The sequence below is a fragment of the Indicator indicator genome, chromosome 37 (genome assembly GCF_027791375.1).
Source record: "Indicator indicator isolate 239-I01 chromosome 37, UM_Iind_1.1, whole genome shotgun sequence".
NCBI lineage: Eukaryota > Metazoa > Chordata > Aves > Piciformes > Indicatoridae > Indicator > Indicator indicator.
This window is the reverse complement of record NC_072046.1, coordinates 5,042,101-5,063,021: the sequence shown is the minus strand read 5'-3', so window position 1 is coordinate 5,063,021 and position 20,921 is coordinate 5,042,101. Positions and strand designations below refer to the sequence as shown.

General features: G+C 45.8%; 2 protein-coding genes across 2 annotated transcripts; both read right to left on the bottom strand.

Annotated features, from left to right (window-relative positions):
• Positions 1 to 2,351: 2,351 nt before the first annotated feature.
• Positions 2,352 to 6,676, bottom strand: LOC128978517 (olfactory receptor 734-like). Its single transcript, XM_054396457.1, is given in 3 exon segments — positions 2,352 to 2,711; positions 2,713 to 3,283; positions 6,666 to 6,676. Coding segments are annotated over 3 exon segments (942 nt in total).
• Positions 6,677 to 16,654: 9,978 nt separating this feature from the next.
• LOC128978578 (olfactory receptor 4D1-like) lies at positions 16,655 to 17,768 on the bottom strand. Its single transcript, XM_054396519.1, is given in 1 exon segment — positions 16,655 to 17,768. A coding segment is annotated over 1 exon segment (927 nt). The 3' UTR covers positions 16,655 to 16,841.
• Between the last annotated feature and the right edge of the window lie 3,153 nt (positions 17,769 to 20,921).

Below are 20,921 nucleotides of genomic sequence, written 5' to 3'. Positions count from 1 at the left end.
AGAGGGTGATGAAACACTCAGAGCTGATCTATGCCCCAAGCCTGCCGGTAAACACTGGAGAAGAGAAGGTTCCAGGAAGACCTAATAGCAACCTTCCAGTACCTGAAGGGCCTATGAGAAGGCTGCAGAGGAACTGTTTGCAAAGGCCTGCAGGGACAGGAGGAGGAGCAATGGCTTGAAATGAGCAGAACAGATTTAGGTTGGATGTGAGGCAAAGAGGCATTTGGCCAACGACCTTACTAACGACCTTTGACTCTTGGTCAGCCCTGAGCTGCTCAGGCAGTTGTCCTAGATGATTGTTGAAGGTCCCTGCCAGATGGAACACTCTATTCTAAATTTACATGGAAGAGTGGCAGTAGATTTTGCTCTGAAATGCAATGCTCAATTGAAATACCCCAAACTTTTATTTCTTGACTATCACAGAGTTTAGTTGTTGTCCAAAATGTCTGATCATGACCACAATATATAAAATGTCCTTTTTCTATCACTGAGTAATTTAAATTCTTCATTTTGCATTGCTAATCTGGAATAATCATTTAGGATGACTCCAGACTCCTTTAAGGTGTTGGGGAGGATGTATTTACAGCTTCCTTTGCCTAATAAGACTGCATTTCCCATGGTTTTAGTACACATCCCTGTGCTCCATTCTCCAAGCAAGTGACTTTTGTGAGGTGCAGATGCTCCACAGGAGACTTCCAGCTCCTGCCTAGCCAGGTGTTGCAGGGACATTTGTTGCGAGACGCTGGGATTGTAACCACCTAGAAATGAAATGACATGCCATGAAACAAATCGTGGCCTTGCACTTTCAATTTCCAGGGCCTAACTTATTATTCGATGTATTTAATCATGAATTACATTCTTCTTGTTGAAACAAGCTCACTGGCAAACTGACAGAGGCCAGAAATACATTTGGAGACTTGCTCCTGGGACAATTTGACCACAAAAGCATTTTCTAAGACAAAACAAGTTTTCTGCATACTAAGATCCCCTGAACTGTCCCATGGCAATCATTTCCTGGGGAAAAACAGAGAAAAATCAGCAGGTTTTCATCCTGTATTTGAAAAAATAACCTCCATAGGCAAGTGACTTCTCCTCCATATGTTGGTTTTGTTCTTACCAGCACTGGTACTGCTGAGCAGGATATGTAGGTGTGGGAGATAACCCCTCCTGTACCCAACACGCACAATCCATGGTGAATAGTAAAGCTACATTACAAATGTTTTCACTTGTTAAAAGTTATCCTTAGTCTGTAATGAATCTCAAATCCCTGCCTTTCAGTTTTGTGGAACCACATAAAAATGAGAAATATTTCAAATATATATATAGGCCATAAATCTGTAGTAGAAGTATCACATTCATGTACTTTAATATAGAATATTTAAGTCTATGTAGAGCTTTTATCTATTAAATAAATAAAAATACCAGAAATGTAGCTTCCATTTCAGTCTTAAAGAAAAAACCAAAAAAATGAGACTTTCCATTCAATGCTGTTTTAGTTGAGGGGAGAACATAAGCTCAACAAAAGGTCAAAAAGTCTTTTCTGAAGCCTTCCCACTGAAGCTCCTCAGAGCTTTTCCAATGCAGCCTGAGTCTCACTCCCTGCTTTAGCTCTTGACTAGGATGCTTGTTTTGCCCTTGTGAATTTCCCTGCAGTATGCTCCTCTTACCGTGCCTCTGGCTGACTGCCAGCAGCAAGGGCAGGCTGTTTGGCCAGTAAAGGTGAACTGGGAGCTGAGGACAACAGCAAGTCAGGGGCAAAGCAGAATCATCATCACAGAATCCTAGAATGGCTCTGGTTGAAAGGGACCTCAGAGATCATCTCCTCAAAGCCCCCTGCCATGGGCAGGAACACCTCTCAACTACAATCAGCTGCTCAAGGCCTCATCCAACCTGGCCTTGAACACCCCCAGGCAGGAGGCATCCACAACCTCCTTGGGCAGCCTGTTCCAGAGTCTCACCACCCTTGTACTGAACAACTTCTTCCTCAGCTCCAGTCTAACCATGCTCTGCCTCAACTTCAAACCATTCCTCCTTGTCCTGTCTCTAGATACCCTCAGGACAAGTCCCTCTGCAGCCTTTCTGGAGGATCCCTTCAGCTATTGGAAGCAAGCTCTGCGGTCCCCCAGAGTCTTCTCTTCTCCAGGCTGAACAACCCAGCTCCCTCAGCCCGGCCTCACAGCAGAGGTGCTCCAGCCCTTGGCTCATCTCTGTGGCCCTCCTCTGGACTCTCTATTATGGTGCTCATGATGTACACCTAGGAGTTGTTCCTTTGGAAATCATTAACAAATAAAACAGCAATAAAAATCTCAATTTTTTATTTCAAAATAGCTTTTTTATTTTTCCACACCAAATCATGCTTTGCTGACCAGCTTCCACATTAAGCCTTTGATCTCCTGGTTACGCCAGGTGTAGATCATGGGGTTAGTCAAGGGGAAGACAACTGTGTGGAAAACAGCAACAACTTTTTCCCTTGGGACAGCTTGGAAAGGTAAACTATAGATGTACACGGCTGGGCCCCACATGACAAAAACCACAATGATGTGGGAAATGCAGGTGGAGGCTACTTTGTTCTTTGCCTTGGAGGACTGTGTCTGGAGCTTCAGCAAAAGAGCAGTGTAGGACATTAGGAGAAGTACAAAGCACACGACGATAATAGCTCCGTTGTTGAGGAACATCAAAAGCTCCACTGTGTAAGTGTTGCCACAGGCCAAGGTTGACCAGCTGGTGGATATCACAGAAGAAGTTGTTCAGGATGTTGGGACCACATAAGGGGAGGTGGATGCTGAATGCAAGTAGAATGATGCCATGGAGGAAGCCCCGTCCCCATGAAGCTCCAACTAGGACACAGCACACCCCCCTGTTCATAAGCCTGGTGTAGTGAAGAGGTTTGCAAACAGCTATGTAGCAGTCATAGGCCATGGCTATGAGCAGGAAAGCTTCAGCTGCTCCCAGGAAGTGGAGGAAGAAAATCTGGGCCATGCAGGCATTGTAGGAAATGGTCTTACGGTGTGAGAAGAAGTCAGCCAGCATTTTGGGTGGGGTCACAGAACAGTAGCAGATGTCCAGGAATGTCAAATTGGCCAGGAAGAAATACATGGGAGACCTCAGTTGGGAGTCCCTCCAGACTGTGAGGATGATGAGGACATTGCCTGGCAGAATGACCATGTAGAAGATTAAGAAGAAGAAAAAGAGAGTCATCTGGACTTCATGGTTTGGGGACAATCCCAACAGAACGAACTCTGTAACTGTATAGTTCTGTGCTTCATTTCTGCTCTGCAGATCACTGAAAAACAGATTAATAATAGAATAAAACAAAGACCACTGCAAAATCTGCAACCTGGGCCACACTTACATCACCTAAAATTCTCACCCTTTACCTATTTCCTGGCTTTAGGGAACTCTTAACCCTAAGATACTTGAAAGCACTAATTTAGATTCTGATTATCTTGGGCATTTTACTGGAAACGTGAACTGGAAATGTCCACATTTTATCAGATGTTCTTTGTTTGTGCTCTGGGAACTGGCACCTGGATGGAATCTAAGAGCTAAAGTATCAGCCCTTTCTTCCATGGATGGGCTGATTTTTGTGGATGGCTATATCTCAGCTAGTCATGTTGTACTGCCTCTCCAGCTGGCAAGAGCAGACAGGTCCTTCCAGGGCAGACAGGTTTAATTCTACACCTTTCCCATACTATGTTTGCTGCTCTGGTGCATGCATCACTTGATTCACCTTCGTGCAGTCTAACAGAAATCATACCCTTTACACGGTTTTTGATATTTCTCTGCATTTGGGAACTTTTTGCTGAGGCCGACAATTTCTGAGCTATCACACTGTGGCCAAAGCTGCTCACACAGCAGTGGGTTAAAGGACACCACCTAATTTCCACAAAGAGAAAACAAAGAGATGCTATTAAAAAGTCCAAGTCAGTGATAATGCCACAAAGCCAAATACACAACAAGGGAAGAAAGACAAAAGCAAAGGTTTGGCATACCAGTGGATAAGGCAGTTAAGTAACTCAACCACAAAGCCCTCAGCCTGCAGGCTTGCAGTGCCAAATAACTTCTTGGTTATACCTGTGGGTGTATAACTGTGTTCTTCTGAATAACTGACAGCTAAAAAGAGCTGTACAAAATGCACTCTAAAATCACATAACTAACCTAAATCACATGCACTGATGATCAAAGGAAAGCACAGAGTGTTCACGCACGTCTGAAGGAAGGTCCATGAATCCCTTGGATCAATTCATCTGGCAGCTGCAAAGTTGTTTGCAGTTAAAGAAGTTAAAATCCTTTTATACTGAATTCTCTCAGCATAGCCAGCTCAGGGAATGACTAATTCCATCCTGAATTTTCTCTACCATGTATCAGTTCAAGTATTTTCCAAAACATTTAATTTTTCCCAGTTGTCTTCCAAGGCAGTTGAGGATGTCTAGGTCACGTTCAGACTTCCATCTTTCTCCAGAGAAATCCCACAGTGGTGTCTAAGTGTCAAATGAAGTCAACAGAGCACTGGAAACACAAAACTCAATTATCTAAACACACCTGGAAAACAGTGTCCTTTATCCTCATGAGAAGTGAGTAGGCAGCACCTCAAGCCCTTGTGCTGGGATGGGAACCATATTGCCTGTGGTACTACTCTTCCTCACTGTTTTAATCAGCCCTCCCTGAATTGTGTATGACTACAAGACAGCTGAGACCTAAACTCCCCTGATCCCTCCATCTCTCATCCTCTGTCTTCCCAAGCACCAACAGCTCTTCAGCTACCCAACTCCCAGCTTCACTGCACACCAGGGCTCTGAAGCGTTTGCAATGCCAGCTTTGAAGTCCTGCAAACAGCTGCTAATAGCTTCAATATGCATCTCCCTTTTGGGAGCACTGTTGCTAGTTCGTCATTCTGACTACAGGTCCTGCTCTTCTGGCCAAGAATCCTCTCCCCCACATCCATGTGTTTAGCACTGCCATGCCCTGCACCAGAGCTTCATCACTTCTAAACACCAGAATCACTCTCTGGTCTCCCTCCTGACTGTCAGCACTAGCACCAGAGAATACAAGCAGGCTGCCTGTGACCTCAGCTGCTTCACTCACCACCTGGTGACAGAGGATGAACATTGTATGCCAAAGGATGAAGAAGGCTCTCTCTGGCATTCTCTAGATAATGCTTTCTTCAGCTCTGCAGAGTGTGCAGGCTGTTCCTACTTCCAGGGCTGAAGCTTACATAATGGTGGCAGCAGCTGTGAGTCTGGAGTACCCAGGGGGTTAACAAAAGCTCTAAGGTGCATCACCTTATTTACACTTTTTATTAGTATTTACTAAGTAATTTTTTTAGCATATAGTATTCCAGGATCAGGTGACCTCTAGAGGTACCTTACAACCTACTTAGGATTAATTCTGGTTTTACAGGGCTGGCAATCTTTGCTATTGGGAAACATAAGAACTCACAACCTCTGACTTTGCATTCCTCATCTGGGAGTGAACAGAACAGAAAATTCTCACCCAGAACTCTTGAGATCACTTTATTTGCTGTATTCTGTGAGTATCCAGGACGAGTTCTCCATTGCCCACTGACAAAGAGACTTTTAGGAACTGTAAAACAAAGACCTTCAACATCTTTCCCCGTGCCCCATTCTAATTCTCACTCCTCATTTGTGGCAGTTTTAGGCTGATGCCTAGGAAATTTTCCACAGATCTTGAGTAGAAAGTGGTAGAATGTAAACAAATTACCATTGGATGCAAAAGAAAAATAATGATAAGGTCTAAATAATCCCATTGGTCTGATAACTAACATAAAGTTAATTGTATAACCTAACTTTCTCTTTTTCTCGGCTTCTTTGCTCTAGCTGATACTACCTGGAAGCTTTTGCTTGATTCTTGCAGACCTTGGCTGCATTCATGTTGTGGCTAAGTGACCAACAAGCTACTCTCTGCTTTTATCTTTTCTCTTGTGAAGGGGATGGAGAGGAGGAAGCTATTGGTAACCCCCTGGTTTTGTCCAGGGGGGTTCTTGTATTGTTTATAAATTGTACATATGTGTAAACATTGTATATTTGTATGTGTTCATTGCATTTCATATTTCTAGATAGCAGCGTTGCTTGTAAATAGAGCTTCATTTGCCTCCATCCCACTGAGCTAGTCTGGCAATTTTATTTTGTTTTATTAATTCTAATTAGTGGGGGGTAATTTCAACCCACCACATCATTTCTCACATTTCTTTCTCTCTTTCCCCAAAATGTTTCTTTTGATTTGTGGCAGCAGTGTATAAAAGGGGTCAAAGGAATCAGGACATGGAGGTGTTTCTTTTCACTGCATACGAAGGGTGGGTAGCTGAGAGTTAAGGACATACCACCTGCATGGCTCCAGCTAGGTGCAATCAAATCCACTGTTTCTTTATCCATCATTACTTGTTCTACATTACATATTGCATACAGAGAGGGATAGGAACTAAAACCCTCTGTCAGGGCACCAAACAAAATAAACTCAACGCAGACTTCTAAGGGGTCTCTTAGAAGCTGAATTCAAAAAGCAACACAACAATGCTGAAGATTGGTGTTGTGGTTTTAGAGTGAAGCAGCAGCTACTACATCAGCAATACATCAATTGATGGATTTGGCTGTTTTCTGGGACTTCTGAGGCTTTCTTTAAGACCAAAGTAACTCAGTAGAACTTACCCTGCCTGCATGATTAGCCAAAATGCAACCCTCATCCTGGATGAGAAGTGACAGGTGTCAGGACCCCACCTGGCAGTGGAAACCTCACCTCACCTCACCTCACCTCACACCTCACCTCACCTCACCTCACCTCACACCTCACCTCACCTCACCTCACACCTCACCTCACCTCACTCACAGTCACATCCCACCTGACATGAAGTCCTGTCTTCCTCCGGTCACTTGGCTGTGTAGTTCTGCTGCTCCTTGCTTCTGGGTCTGCTGATTTTGATGCTGTTATACCCTGTATGGGTATGTGACTGGCTGGTTATTTTCTTAGGGCAGTATATGTGCACACATCCATTAACATCCCTGTTCAAATATCACAGACTCACAGAATACACTCCAAGCTCATCCAGTCCAACCCTTGACCCAGGGTCAACAATAAATCAAGTCCCTATGTGCTAGGTCCACACAGGGCTTGAACACTCCAAAGGATGGTGACTCCAGAACTGCCTTGGGTAGCCTGTTCCAGTGTCTGAGAACCCTTCCAGTGAAGAAGTATTTCCTAGCATGCAGCCTGAGCCTCCCCTGACCATTTCCTCTGGTCCTGTTGCTTGACATCAAGGAGCAGAGGCTGACCCCTCCTTGCTTCAACCTCCCTTCAGGGAGCTGTAGTGAGCAATGAGGTCTCCCCTCAGCCTCCTCTTCTCCAGCCTGAACACCCCCAGCTCCCTCAGCCCCTCCTCATAGCCCAGGTGCTCCAGGCTCTTCTCCAGTCTCATTGCCCTTCTCCAGTCTCATTGCCCTTCTCCAGTTTCATTGCCCTTCTCCAGACCTGCTTCAGCCCCTCAATGTTTTTCCTGCAGTGGGGGGCCCAGAACTGCTGTGATTGAGAGACGGGACGAGGCCTGATGCAAGCCAAGCGTCAATTTATTGTACAAAGCTTTTTCTTTATATAGGTTAACATAATATCAGAAGGCAGCTTGTAATTGGTCATTAGTATGTCCATACTGCAGTTGTAAATTCATGATTGGCTACAGAGAGAAAGTATCACACAAACGCATGTATTTTTTCCAAGGCTTAAGCAACCGTCAAGCAAGAGATAAGGGGGGTCCATAATTCTGTCCCAGGCTTTGCTTTGTTCTTGTTATCAGGTCACCATGTAACCCCTACAGGTCACTGTGGTCTTCTAGGGAGCCAATCTGTCTGTGTTTTCTTTCACACAGCTGCACTTTGCTCCCAGGGTTTACTGCCCAACAGAGATACTATATCTCTGGTGTCCGGATCTGGAGAGCTCATCCCTGAATCAATTTCTTCACAGAACTGAACTCGAGGTCTGGGCTCCCCAGTGCTGAGCACAGGGGGATGATCACCTCCCTGTTCCTGCTGGCCTCATTCAACCTGGCCTTGACCAACCCCAGGGAGAGGACATCCACAACCTCCCTGGGCAGCCTGTTCCAGAGTCTCACCAGCCTCGTACTGAAGAACTTCTTCCTCAGCTCCACTCCAAGCCTGCTCTGCCTCAGTGTGATGGTTTGAAACTGTCTTTTTAATTTTTCCTTGCAAAGTTCATAACAGAGAAAGTGAAAGAGTGTAAATAAGTCACTATTGGGTGTAAGAAAGCAAAATAACTATTGTTCTAAACAATTCTCTCAGATTAGAAAGCAATCATTTTAGATTAGGAAGCAATCATTTTAGATTAGGAAGCAATCATTTTGCTTCCTAATCTGAGCAGGAATAAATCATACAAGCAATCGAGCACCATGTTGGGCGCCAAAAATAAAAAGTGTGTCGGTGTGAGCTGAAATTCCCCCCCTTACCGACAATAACCAGGCTAGCCCAGTCTGGAAGCAAATGAAGGCTGTATTTACAAGCAGAGAAATGCAATGAATATGTACAAATATACAAAATTCACAACATTTACAAATATATACAATCAACAGAAAAGCACAACCGATCTCCCTTTGCTTCCCCCCCAAGGGGACCCTTCCCAAAGGGGCCTCCCTCTCCCAGGAGCTTCCCCCCCAGATCCCCCTTGGACAGAAAGCAGAGTTAGTTAGATCAGAAAGTTGTTAACTTAGCTGCCAAGGTCAGGGTGTTATCTTCAGCCAGAAGAGAAGAAGAAACAGCAGCCAGACAGCCCAGCAACTGCCCCCACTGCAGAACGCAGAATGTGCAGAATGCCCACTTTGTTTTGGGTAATAGTTCTTAAACATTTCTATCTATCCAATGGAAGTGTTTAGAACAATCGTTATTTTCCTTTCTTACAGCCAATAGTGACTTATTTACATTCTTTCACTTTCTCTGTTCTGAACTTTGCAAGGAAAAATTAAAAAGACAGTTTCAAACCATCACAGTCCACCCCTTCTAAACAATTCCATTGGCTGCTACTACCATTTATCTAATCTAAAATAATATCTACAAGAATAGGTGAATAAAGATCATAGTCCATTCTGGCTATCTCAGATTTAGATGATTCAAAAGAGTCAAATCACAGGAAAAACAGCAAACAGCTTGTTTCTTCGCAGATGGAGCGAAGAAAGGAACAAGGACTCTCAGGTGACTCAGGGCTCTCAGGGTTCACCGTAGATGTCATGGACTCTCCTCTTGGGCGTGATGCTGTATCTGCGCAACACTCTGAATTTAACCTCTCTCAGCCAAAGTTAGATTTCTTTGTGGAATACCCTGAATTTCACCATTTTCTTGCATCACCCAATAGGTGTGACCAGGACCTTCAGCAGAAACCACCCCTCAGACAGGTTTGGCCTCTCCTGAAGGAGAAAATACCCAAACAGTTTTGCCTAACAGATTCTTTTCTCTGATAACAGGAACTCTATCACCTTCTTCCTTTTGCAACAAATCTGATTGGGCAGGTCCAGCTCGATTCACTGAACCTCTACTATTCACTAACCAGGTTGCTTGTGCTAAATGTTTCTCCCAGTTTTTTAAAGATCCACCCCCCATGGCTTTGAGAGTGGTTTTCAGTAAACCGTTGTAGCGTTCGATCTTCCCTGCAGCTGTTGCATAGTAGGGAGTGTGGAATATCCACTCGATGCAATGCTCTTTGGCCCAGTTTTTTTACAAGATTGTTCTTGAAATGAGTTCTGTTGTCTGACTCGATCCTCTCTGGAGTTCCGTGTCTCCACAGGATTTCTCTTTCCAGACCAAGAATGGTGTTACGTGCAGTTGCATGAGGAACTGGATAAGTTTCCAGCCATCCAGTGCTTGCCTCTACCATAGTCAGCACATACTGCTTACCAGATGGAGAACGAGGTAGAGTGATGTAGTCAATCTGCCAGGCTTCACCATACTTGTACTTGGACCATCGGTCACCGTACCACAAGGGCTTGATCCGCTTTGCCTGCTTAATAGCAGCACAAATGTCACAGTCATGAATGACTTGTGTGATAGCATCCATGGAAATGTCAGTGGATCTGTCACGAGCCCATCGGTAGGTTGCATTTCTGCCTTGATGTCCTGACGAGTCATGGGCCCACCGAGCTAAGAACAGCTCACCTCGGTGTTTCCAGTCAAGATCAGAATCAGGATCAGAGTTTGTGTCCACCTGGGAAACTCTTGCAGCTAGATCTGCCTGATGGTTGTGTTGTTGTTCCTCTGTAGCTTTGCTCTTAGGAATGTGAGCATCGATATGTCTCACTTTCACTGTGATTCTCTCAGTGTGAGCAGCAATGTCTTGCCACAGATCTGCAGCCCAGATAGGCTTTCCTTTCCTCTGCCAGCCATTCTTTTTACAGTCTTTCAGCCAACCCCACAAGGCATTGGCTACCATCCACGAGTCAGTGTAGAGATAAAGCTTTGGCCATTTCTCACGTTCAGCTACGTTAAGAGCTAGCTGGAGAGCTTTTACCTCTGCAAATTGACTGGATTCTCCTTCTCCATCTCTCGCTTCTGCAACTCTGCGCGTTGGGCTCCACACTGCAGATTTCCATCTCCGCTTGTTCCCAACAAGACGACAGGAACCGTCTGTGAACAAAGCATATCTCTTTTCATCATCAGACAGATCACTGTAAGGAGGGGCTTCCTCAGCGCGAGTTACTCTCTCCTCTGGAGGTTTTGCACACTTTGTGCCTTCTGGCCAGTTTGTGATCACCTCCACCAAACCAGGCCTTTCAAGATTTCCCATTCGAGCTCTCTGTGTTATCAAAGCCATCTACTTAGACCAGGTAGCATCTGTTGCATGATGTAGTGAAGAACCTTTACCTTTGAACATCCAATTCAGAACTGGCAATCTAGGAGCTAGAAGAAGTTGTGACTCAGTTCAAATCACTTCAGAAGCAGCTTTCACTCCTTCACAAGCAGCTAAAATCTCTTTCTCTGTTGGAGTGTAGTTTGACTCTGAGCCTCTGTAGCCACGACCCCAGAAACCGAGAGGATGTCCTCGTGTCTCCCCTGGAGCTCTTTGCCATAAGTACAGAATGTTCTTAATATCTGGACCAGTTCAGACAGGTCCCAGACCCATCGCTTGGACTACCTCTCACTTGATCTGGTCAAAGGCTGCTTGTTGCTCAGGACCCCATTGGAAACTGTTTCTCTTTCGAGTCACATCATATAGAGGTTTCACAATCTGACTGTATCCAGGAATGTGCAGTCTCCAAAATCCCACTATGCCTAAGAAACGCGGAGTTTCTTTCTTATTGATGGGATTTGCCATTGTGGAGACTCTGTTTATCACATCCATTGGGATGTGACGGCGACCATCTTGCAACCGCACTCCCAGAAACTGGATTTCTCTGGCAGGTCCTTTTACCTTGTCTCGCTTGACAGCAAAACCGGCTTGCAAGAGAATGTCAGTGATTTTGTTACCTTTCTCGAAGACTTCTTCAGCAGTCTCACCCCAGACGATGATGTCATTGATGAACTGAATGTGTTCTGGAGCTCCACCTTTCTCCAAAGCATCATGGATCACTGCATGGCAGATGGTTAAACTGTGAATCCACCCCTGGGGCAAACGATTGAATGTGTATTGAATGCCTCTCCAGGTGAAAGCAAACTGAGGCCTGCATTCCTCTGCTATGGGAATAGAGAAGCAAGCATTAGCAATGTCTATGGTAGCATACCATTTGGCCTGCTTGGATTCCAGCTCATATTGGAGTTCCATCATGTCTGGTACAGCTGCACTCATGGGTGGAATTACTTCGTTCAAGGCACGGAAATCAACTGTCAGACGCCACTCTCCATTCTGCTTTCTCACAGGCCAGATTGGACTGTTGAAAGGTGAATGAGTTTTGCTGATGACCTTCTGACTCTCCAACTGACAAATCAAGTTTTGAATGGGCACCAAAGAGTCACGGTTAGTTCTGTATTGTCTGTGATGCACAGTTTGAGAAGCAACTGGCAGCTTCACATCCTCTATCTCATGTTGTCCCACAACTGCAGATTCATCTGAAAGCTCAGGTCTAATGGACAACTTCAATTTTCCTCCATCAATTTCTACAGTTGCTATTCCAAAAGCCCATTTATAACCCTTAGGGTCTTTAAAACGCCCTTCTCTCAGAAAATCAATTCCCAAAATACAAGGTGCATTAGGTCCTATTACAATAGTATGTTTCTTCCACTGTTTCCCAGTTAAACTTATGTCAACCTCTATCTTAACTCTTGAGATCCACTAGTGACTCCCTGAATAGTTAGAGATTCTCCCCCTTGATAATTTGATGGTATTATGGTGCACTGAGCTCCTGTGTCAACCAAGGCCCTGTACTTCTGAAATTTTGAAGTGCCAGGCCACTGGATGTACACATCCCAATAGATTCTGTTATCTCCATTATCCCTTACGTCCCCCTGGTGGAAGGCAGGGCACCCCTAATGGTGGGGATTACCTCCACATGTACAGCTCGCACAACGTCCAGCATCAGAATTAGGATCACTGTTGGAGCTATTAGAGTTGTTCTGGGAAACTGAGGAAGCGACAGCTACCCTCCTGGTATTGCTATCTCGGGATCTGCCCCTCTGCAGCTCCCGTAACCTCTTGAAAAGATCAGAAGTTGGTTGACCATCCCATCTGTTCATGTTCTCAACCAATTGATCATGCAAATTTATCCAGATACTGCCATGTGATTGCTTCTGCTGTCTGTTTTGGTTTGACGTATTCTGGAATGGCCTCTTTGGAGCACGTCTGTTTCCTGTTTCCTACAAGCTGAAACTTGTATCCATCTGGAGGAAGAGGAATCAGAATCATCCCCCTTCATAAAGTTGGATATGGAGGTTTTAAGTTCCTCCTTCAGCTCTTTCATGCAATTCTTCATTTCTCCAGACAAAGTTTCAATGGCTGAAACCAAAGAAGTACGTGCAAGACTATCCTCCAATTGCCTCATTTGGTCAGTGAAATGGCCAACAGTGGGAGGCACTCCACCATAATTTCTTGCCACAATTCTGCTTGCCAGAATAGTAGCATAATTAGGAGGAGCAAGCTTAATGAGCTTTTTGGCAAGGCCTGTTCCAACAGGAATTTCATCAGGATTCAGAGTCTTATGATCTCCATATATTATTTCTCTCACAGCAAATTCTCTCAGACGCTTGATTCCCTCAGCTATTGTGGTCCAAGGCTTAGGGTTCCATGGTAAATCATCTCTGCTGGGGTACCTCAGCGAGACTGCCAGTAGGAGGCGTGCCCACAGAGAAAGTTTACCAATGCACTTGCCTAGATGCCTGTCTATGCCAGTATCCTTTGAGAGCATCCCCAACTGAGAGGCCGACTTGTCGCCTACCACCAATGCTGGGGCTCCCATATCAAAACACCTGGCTAGCCAAGACAGGACTGGCTCATTATCTCCTCTGATGTAATCCTTCCTCACATGTCTAATTTCCTGTCTGGGTGCATTAGCTGACTGTATGTCATCGTCACCATCATCATCATCATCATCATCATCATCATCATCATCATCATCATCATCATCATCCTGAGGTCGCTGTCCCCATAATCCTATTGTAATCCTCCGTTGAATTTCCTTGAGTTCAGAGGCACTGGCAGAAGTTGCTAATTTAGCAGGGTCTACATCTCCATCATCCATGTGGGGTCTCAAGAGGTCTGCCAGAGTTTTAAGGCTAACCTTCTCTTCCTCACCAGAAGGATCTTTCTTAACAGAGGGACCCTGAGTAGAAGGACCCTTATCTCCATTTGCACCATCTCCTGCAGCATCTGCATCGCCTCCTGCAGCTCCTTTGTGCTTTTTGCTGATAGTGGCAACCAAATTCACTGGTTGAGCTTTCACATTCACAGCAGAGTTAGCAGGAGCAGCGTTGGAAGGAGTAGAGGAATTTTGTGCAGGGTTAGCAGGAGCAGAGGGAGTCTGTGCAGGGTTGGCAGGAGGTGTGCTTTGAGATCCTGCAGCCACTGCTGCATCCGTCTGGGCAGCAGAGGGAGAAGGAGGAGACTGTGCCTCGTTAATGGTGTCTGCCTGCACAGCTATGTCTGCCTGCGCAACCATTTCTCTCTGTGTAACTATGTCTGTCTGCGCAACCATTTCTCTCTGTGTAACTATGTCTGTCTGCACAGCCATTTCTCTCTGCGCAACTGTGTCTGTTTGTGTAGCCATGTCTGCCCGTGTACCCCTCTCTGCCTGTGTAATCGAGTCTGTCTGTGTAACTATGTCTGCCTGTGTACCCGAGTCTGTTATCTCAGATTCTGGCAAAGGTCCTGCAGCTACTGCTGCTGGCTCTGAGTCAAGGCTGTCGGCATCTTTCTCACAAACCTGAACTGTGATTTCCTGGTCATTGTAATCAGAACCAGAAACCAATTCCGAACCTCTCTGAGCTTTTCTATATTTCCTCTTACATCTACGCAGGTCGGAAGAGCGAGTAGCCTTATGTCTTTCTTGACACAGTGCTATCAGTAGCCATATGATCATTCCAAGAAACAACAAAATTAAGGCTAGCACAAGATACCACAGGGTACCACTGGTTCCAAAGATCCTCCATAGTTGTAAGAGGAGTAACAAACTCAAATGTGTCTGCTAGCAGATTCATAGTTGAGTTACCATATCTTCTTAGCCCAATAAGACCACAACAGAATTCACCAACATTCAGTAACTTGTTCTTAACCCAAAGAAATTACTTATATGCCACATATCTCACAATCTTGTCTATAATGCAGGAAACGGCCCATCTGTAGACAATCATACCGATAACAGATGAAATAAAATTACTCAAAATCCAAAACAGCTTCACTCAGCTTCAAACCATTCCCCCTTGGCCTGACTCTAGACACCCTCAAGAAAAGTTCATCTGCAGCCTTCCTGGAGGACCCCTTCAGCTATTGGAAGGCAGCTTCGAGGTCCCCCAGAGTCTTCTCTTCTCTATGCTGAACACCCCCAGCTCCCTCAGTCTGTCCTCACAGCGGAGCTGCTCCAGTCCTTGGATCACCTTTGTGGCCTCCCCTGGACTCTCTCCAGCAGCTCTGTGTCCTTCTTATGCTGAGGACACCAGAACTGGATGCAGTATTTGAGGTGGGGTCTCACAAGCAGGTTTCCAGATCTTGTCTGTGATCCTAAACCCCTCATGTTCCTTGACCTGCTGACTCCAGGGAAGTCTCCCCAGAGTGTGCTCATTTGTTTGAAAAAAAAATTGATCCTACCTTCTTCCATCGTGGTTCACCTGATACAGGCAATCCCAGTCCAAGGGAGTGCAGCAATCAGCATGTACCCAGAGCAGTAAGACAGTTGCTGTCTGTCAGACTGAATGAATTGCTGCTTTAGATTATAACTGCATGGTGCAACCAAACCCTTAGTGGACAATCAGGCACAATGTGCTCATGAGAATAAAAATGTTCCTGGGTATCTTAATAAAGTCATCCACATATGGAAGTGTTATTCAACACATGAAGGAACAGGTGTAGAGAGGCTGTAAGAAACAGTCATCACACACTAGGAAAATGGAAAAGTTACAAATATACAGAAGTCTTAAGGCAGCAAGAACAAAGATCTCATAGGAAAGGAAAGGGAGATGCTTTTATACACCCATGAAGAATCACAGAATCACAGATTGTTAGGGGTTGGAAGGGACCTCCAGAGATCATCCAGTCCAACCCCCTGCCGGAGCAAGGTCACCCAGGGCAGGTCACAGGAACACATCCAGGTGGGTTTGGAAGCTCTCCAGAGAAGGAGACTCCAGAACTTCCCTGGGCAGCCTGCTACAGGCCTCCAGCACCCTCACAGGGACAAAGTTTTCCCTTCTATTCCCATGGCACCTCCTCTTCTCCAGCTTGCCCCCAGTGACCCTTATGCTGTCCTTGAACATCCCTGAACAGAGCCTAGCTCCAGCCCTGCACATCTTTATCCCCAGCAATGAGGGCAGCCCTCAGGCTCCTCTGCTCCAAGCTCCAAGCCCCAGCTCCCTCAGCCTGTGCTCAGAGGGAGATGTTCCACTGCCTGAAGCAGCTCTGTGGCTTTGTGCTGGATTCTCTCAAGCAGATCCCTGAGGTTCTTCTTGAACTGAGAGGCCCAGAACTGGACACAATATTCAAGATGCAGCCTCACCAGGGGCAGGAGAACCTCTCTCAACCTACTCATGCACTTCTAATGCACCCCAGGATGCCATTGACCTTCTTGGACACAAGAGCACATTGCTGGCTCTTGGGCATCCTTCTCTCCACCAGCAACCCTTCCCCCCTCCCCCCGCCCAGATCTCTCTCCTTTGCATTGCCCTTCAGCAGATCAGCCCCCGACCTGTACTGTTCCATGGGGTTGTTCTTTCTCAGATGCAGGACTCTACCCTTGTCCTTGCTGTATTTCATTAAATATCTCCCTGCCCAACTCTCCATCCTGTCCAAGTCCTGCTGAATGGCAGCACATCCAGTAGACTTCTCAGTGAATCTATAAATACTCTGTTCCAGATGATCAGAAGTACATGCAACTTGATCTGCTTTGTATCTGGCAAGGATGTAAAGTTTTCAAAATAAAGCAGTCACCAAGCATTAGACATTCACAGGTTCCCTTTACTGCTGAAACTAATTTCAGAGGAAGATTCAGCACATCTGATTTAGTGCTAACAAGATGCAATCTGCTCTAGACTCCACAGATTGTAAAAGGACCTAGTTGGATTTCCTCTGACTTAGCTCTCCAGGAAGGATTTCCCACCTGCAGGAGTCCTTCCTGAAAGCTCAAGTGTTTCAAAAATGCCAGGTTACAGCACCTGCAAAGAAAGACTGATGGTAGGAAGTGAAGCTTTTCCTTTGCCTCCTTAGTACAGAACCCTAGAAATAAGTCTCCTGATGGCGTTTTTCATTTCAGTGTTTCTCAGGGTGCAGACCATGGGATTCAGCACTGGAACAAGCACAGAGAAGAAGATGGAGGCCACTTTGTCCAGTTCAGAGGTCGTGAAGGGCCGAGCATAGATGAATATTCCTGGAATGAAGGTCAGGCTTACTGCCATGATCTGTGCTATGTAGGTAGACAAAGCTTTGTGCTTTCCTTTGGTGAGCTGCCTCCGCATCTTGACCAAGGTGGCACTGTATGAAATCAGCAGCAGGACAAAAATTAGTACTAGGAGCAGGCCCCCATTTGAAACCATCAGCAGCTCTGGCAGGTAGGTGTCTGTGCAGGCCACTTTCAGTACTTGTGGGACATCACAGTGGAAACTGTCTAGGGTGTTAGGACCACAGTAAGGTAAAGGGAGGAGCAGAGCAATCTGTGTTGCAGAGTGAACAAATCCACCTGCCCACGCCGCTGCCACTAGACCTAAGCAGACCTCACGGTTCATTAGCATCAGGTACTGCAAGGGCTGGCTGATGGCCACATAGCGATCAGCTGCCACCACTGCCAGCAGGAGGAAGTGAGCACCACCAATGAAGTGGAACAGAAACATGTGGGACATGCACTCCTTGAATGGAACAGTTCTGTGCTGGGAGAGGAGACCTCATAGGAGGGTGGGGGAGCTCACTGATGATTCAGTGACATCTGTGAGTGCTAAGTTGGCCAAAAAGAAGTACATAGGGGTGTGCAAGTGGTAGTCAGTGATAACAGTGGTGAGGATGGTGATGTTTCCCAACAAGGCCATCAGGTAGACAACGAAAAAGATGATGAAGAGGAACTGCTGAATCTTATGACTGTGACTGAAGCCCAGGAGGATAAATTCTGTCACCAGATTGGTTACATTCTGTGGCTCCATTTATTGCCATCCAAACACACCTGTGAGAGGACCAATGTAGAAGCAGCAATGTAAGCTTTTCAGCATCAAAGGAGATGATCTTCCCCTTCTGCTGGCTCAGAATCCCTCATCCTATTGACCTTTTAACATCTCTGTACTATACAGAGGATAGTTTGTTCAGTGGAGGTAGTCTCAGTGCTGGGAACTGTAATCTCCACTTTTGTTCCTCTGCATCTATACCTTTAACTTTCAATTAGTTTGTGCTTTCATAAATAGACTTCTGTGTCTGCAGTAATGCAGGATGTGGCCCCTCCTCAGTGCAACAGCACTTACCTCTTGTATTACTTTTTTCTGTTGGCACATCAGGCGTTCTTATTGCACATAGGATTGGCTTGTCTGCAGTTTCAGCATTATCTGACTCCTTCATAGAGGACTGGAAAGAGAAAATGAAATTAAAACAGCCAGCTCCTGCCTCACCCTGTCTAAGCAACACATTTGCAGTGCAATCTGGACAAACTCATCTGGCACTGAACAGCAAAGGTTTTGCTGCAGCCTCTGAAGGGGCTCCTGGTCTGGCAATCAATAAGAAAATTGTGGTGGGTTGAAATTACCCCCAGCATAAAATTGCCAGACCAACTCAGTTGAAAACAAATGAAGCTCTATTTACAAGCACAACTACAATCTAGAAATATGAAATGCAATGAATATGTACAAAATATACAATATTTACACATATGTACAATTTATAAACAACACAAGAACCCCTCTGGACAAAACCAGGGGGTTACCAACAGCTTCTTCCTCTTCCCCTCCTCCTCCCCTGTACACGGAGCAAGAGAAAAAAAGGAGAAGAGCAGAGAGTAGCTGTTCCTACTTAACCGCAACACGAACGTGTTCAAGGTCAGCAAGCCAGCAGGAGCCAGAGCCAGTATCTGCTAGATTGAGTGGCCAGCTAGAGTGAAGGAAGTCAAAAAGAGAGAAAGTTAGTTTCTACAAACTTTGTTAGATATCAGACCAATTGGATTATTTAGACCTTATCATTATTTTCCTTTTTACATCCAAGGGTAATTTATTTATATTCTATCACTTCTGTTCAAGATCTGTGGAAAATTTTCCTATGCACAGCCTAAAACTATCACAAAAATAAGCACCTGGGTATTTTGTGATGCAGTAGTGTTGTGTGCTACTCCTGTGCTAGCCCAAGGCAGGCTGTTGCTATTCTTTGCTTTGCAAGCAAGTCTGTTTCAGGGCAGAGGTGATTTGAGGACAAAAAAGAACATTTCAGCACACGAAAGAATCCCAGTTTCTTGACTTTCTCACCAGCAAGACAAGCAATCCAAGGAATAAGGAAAGGCAACCTGTTGGGAGGCACACTGGGCTTTCCACCACATCCTGCAGGGGAATGGGCCCTGGACTTTGCTTTGAGGGGACCCAGGTTATGCAGACTGCAGCTCATTTCTTTTATACAGGCAGAAGCTCTTCATTCTACTTATCATAGACCCCTGAATTAAGAGTCAATCATCCTGTGAGTAGCTCTTGTTGGCTCTAAGCAAACCTCAATTACAAATGGGATGGTCTCTCTAAAAGCAAAGGTTCAAAGTCATTTCATATGTCCTGAAATACCCAAGACTGGATCCACTGGGTTGGAAACTCATACACAGAGTCATAGAATTGTCAGGGTTGGAAGGGACCTCAAAGATCATCCAGTTCTGACCCCTCTGCTATGGGCAGGGACACCTCACAGTAGGTCAGGTTGCTCACAGCCACATCCAGCCTGGCCTTAAAAACTTCCAGGGATGAGGCTTCCACCACCTCCCTGGGCAACCTGTTCCAGTGTCTCACCACCCTCACAGGGAAGAACTTCTTCCTAACATCCAATCTGAATCTACCAATTTCTAGTTTTGCTCCATTCCTATCACTACCTGACACCCTAAAAAGTCCCTCTCTAGCTTTCCTGTATCCCCCTTCAGATACTGGAAGCACATAATAAGGTCTCCTTAGAGCCTTCTCTTCTCCAGACTGAACAGCCCCAACTCTCTTAGTCTGTTCTCATGGCAGAGGAGCTCCAGCCCTCTGCTCATCCTCATGGACCTTCTCTGGACACCTTCCAGCACCTCCAGATCTTTCTTGTAGCAGAAGCTCCAGAACTGGACACAGTGCTCTAGGTGAGTGCCACAGCACACACAAAAGTAGAGCAGAGCAGAATGACTGACAGTAACCAGTCAGCCAGGCATTGCCTGAGGGAAAGGGATTGCAGAGACCATGGCACCACTAAGCTCAGTGTGATAACACAGTGAAAAGAAAGAGTTGCCCGAGGGGCAGTGTTACACTCACACACATACACACACACACACACACACACACAGAGAAGATTACTGAGATCTGCCAAAATTACCATCCCAGTGAGCCAGAATAGCTGAGCTCAGGAGAAGATGACACTCTCCGGGCAGCCTCAGGACTAGGTGCTTGGGTGGCAGGTTGGCACCAGCATGCAACAGCTCCTCCTCAGGTGCCCTGCGTCTGCAGATTGCAGCAGGGTCACCCTCCTGTATCTCCTGCAGTAGATGTCAGTGCAGGCTACCAATCAGAAGGCTCACAGTGACATCATCCCAGCAATTTCAGATATTGCTCTGTTGTCATTTGTTATGTCTTGTTTGCATTCTCCTGTTTGCTCTGGCTCACTGCATCCAGGGATATTCCCTACCACATGGTGTCATGTTCAGCACAGAAACCTGGGGAGGAAGAAGGGGCAGGGGACACTCCAGGTTCTGGCCTTTGCCTTGCTGAGAAACTGTTCTGTGTGCTGGAGCCCTACTCTCCTGGGGTGCTGAACACCTGCCTATCAATGGGAAGCAGTAGATGAATTCCCTGTCTCATGCTGCTGGCACAGGTGCTCTTTGCTTTGCCAACCAAACTGTCTTTATGCCAGCCCACTTTGATTCTTCCAATTCTCTCCCCTACCCCACCATGGGGAGAGTGAGCAACTGGAAGTCTGAGGCTTAGTTGCCAGCTGATATTAAAACACAACAAGCACAGACTGCTCTAGCAGACACCAAAGGAGCAAGGTTTGTTTAGACTGAAGAAAGGAAAGCTGATATGGGGTTGGATTGGTTTCTCTCTGGCCCAATAAAATATGTGGAAAATAGAGGCAGGGTCTGCTTCTTTCAGAGTCCA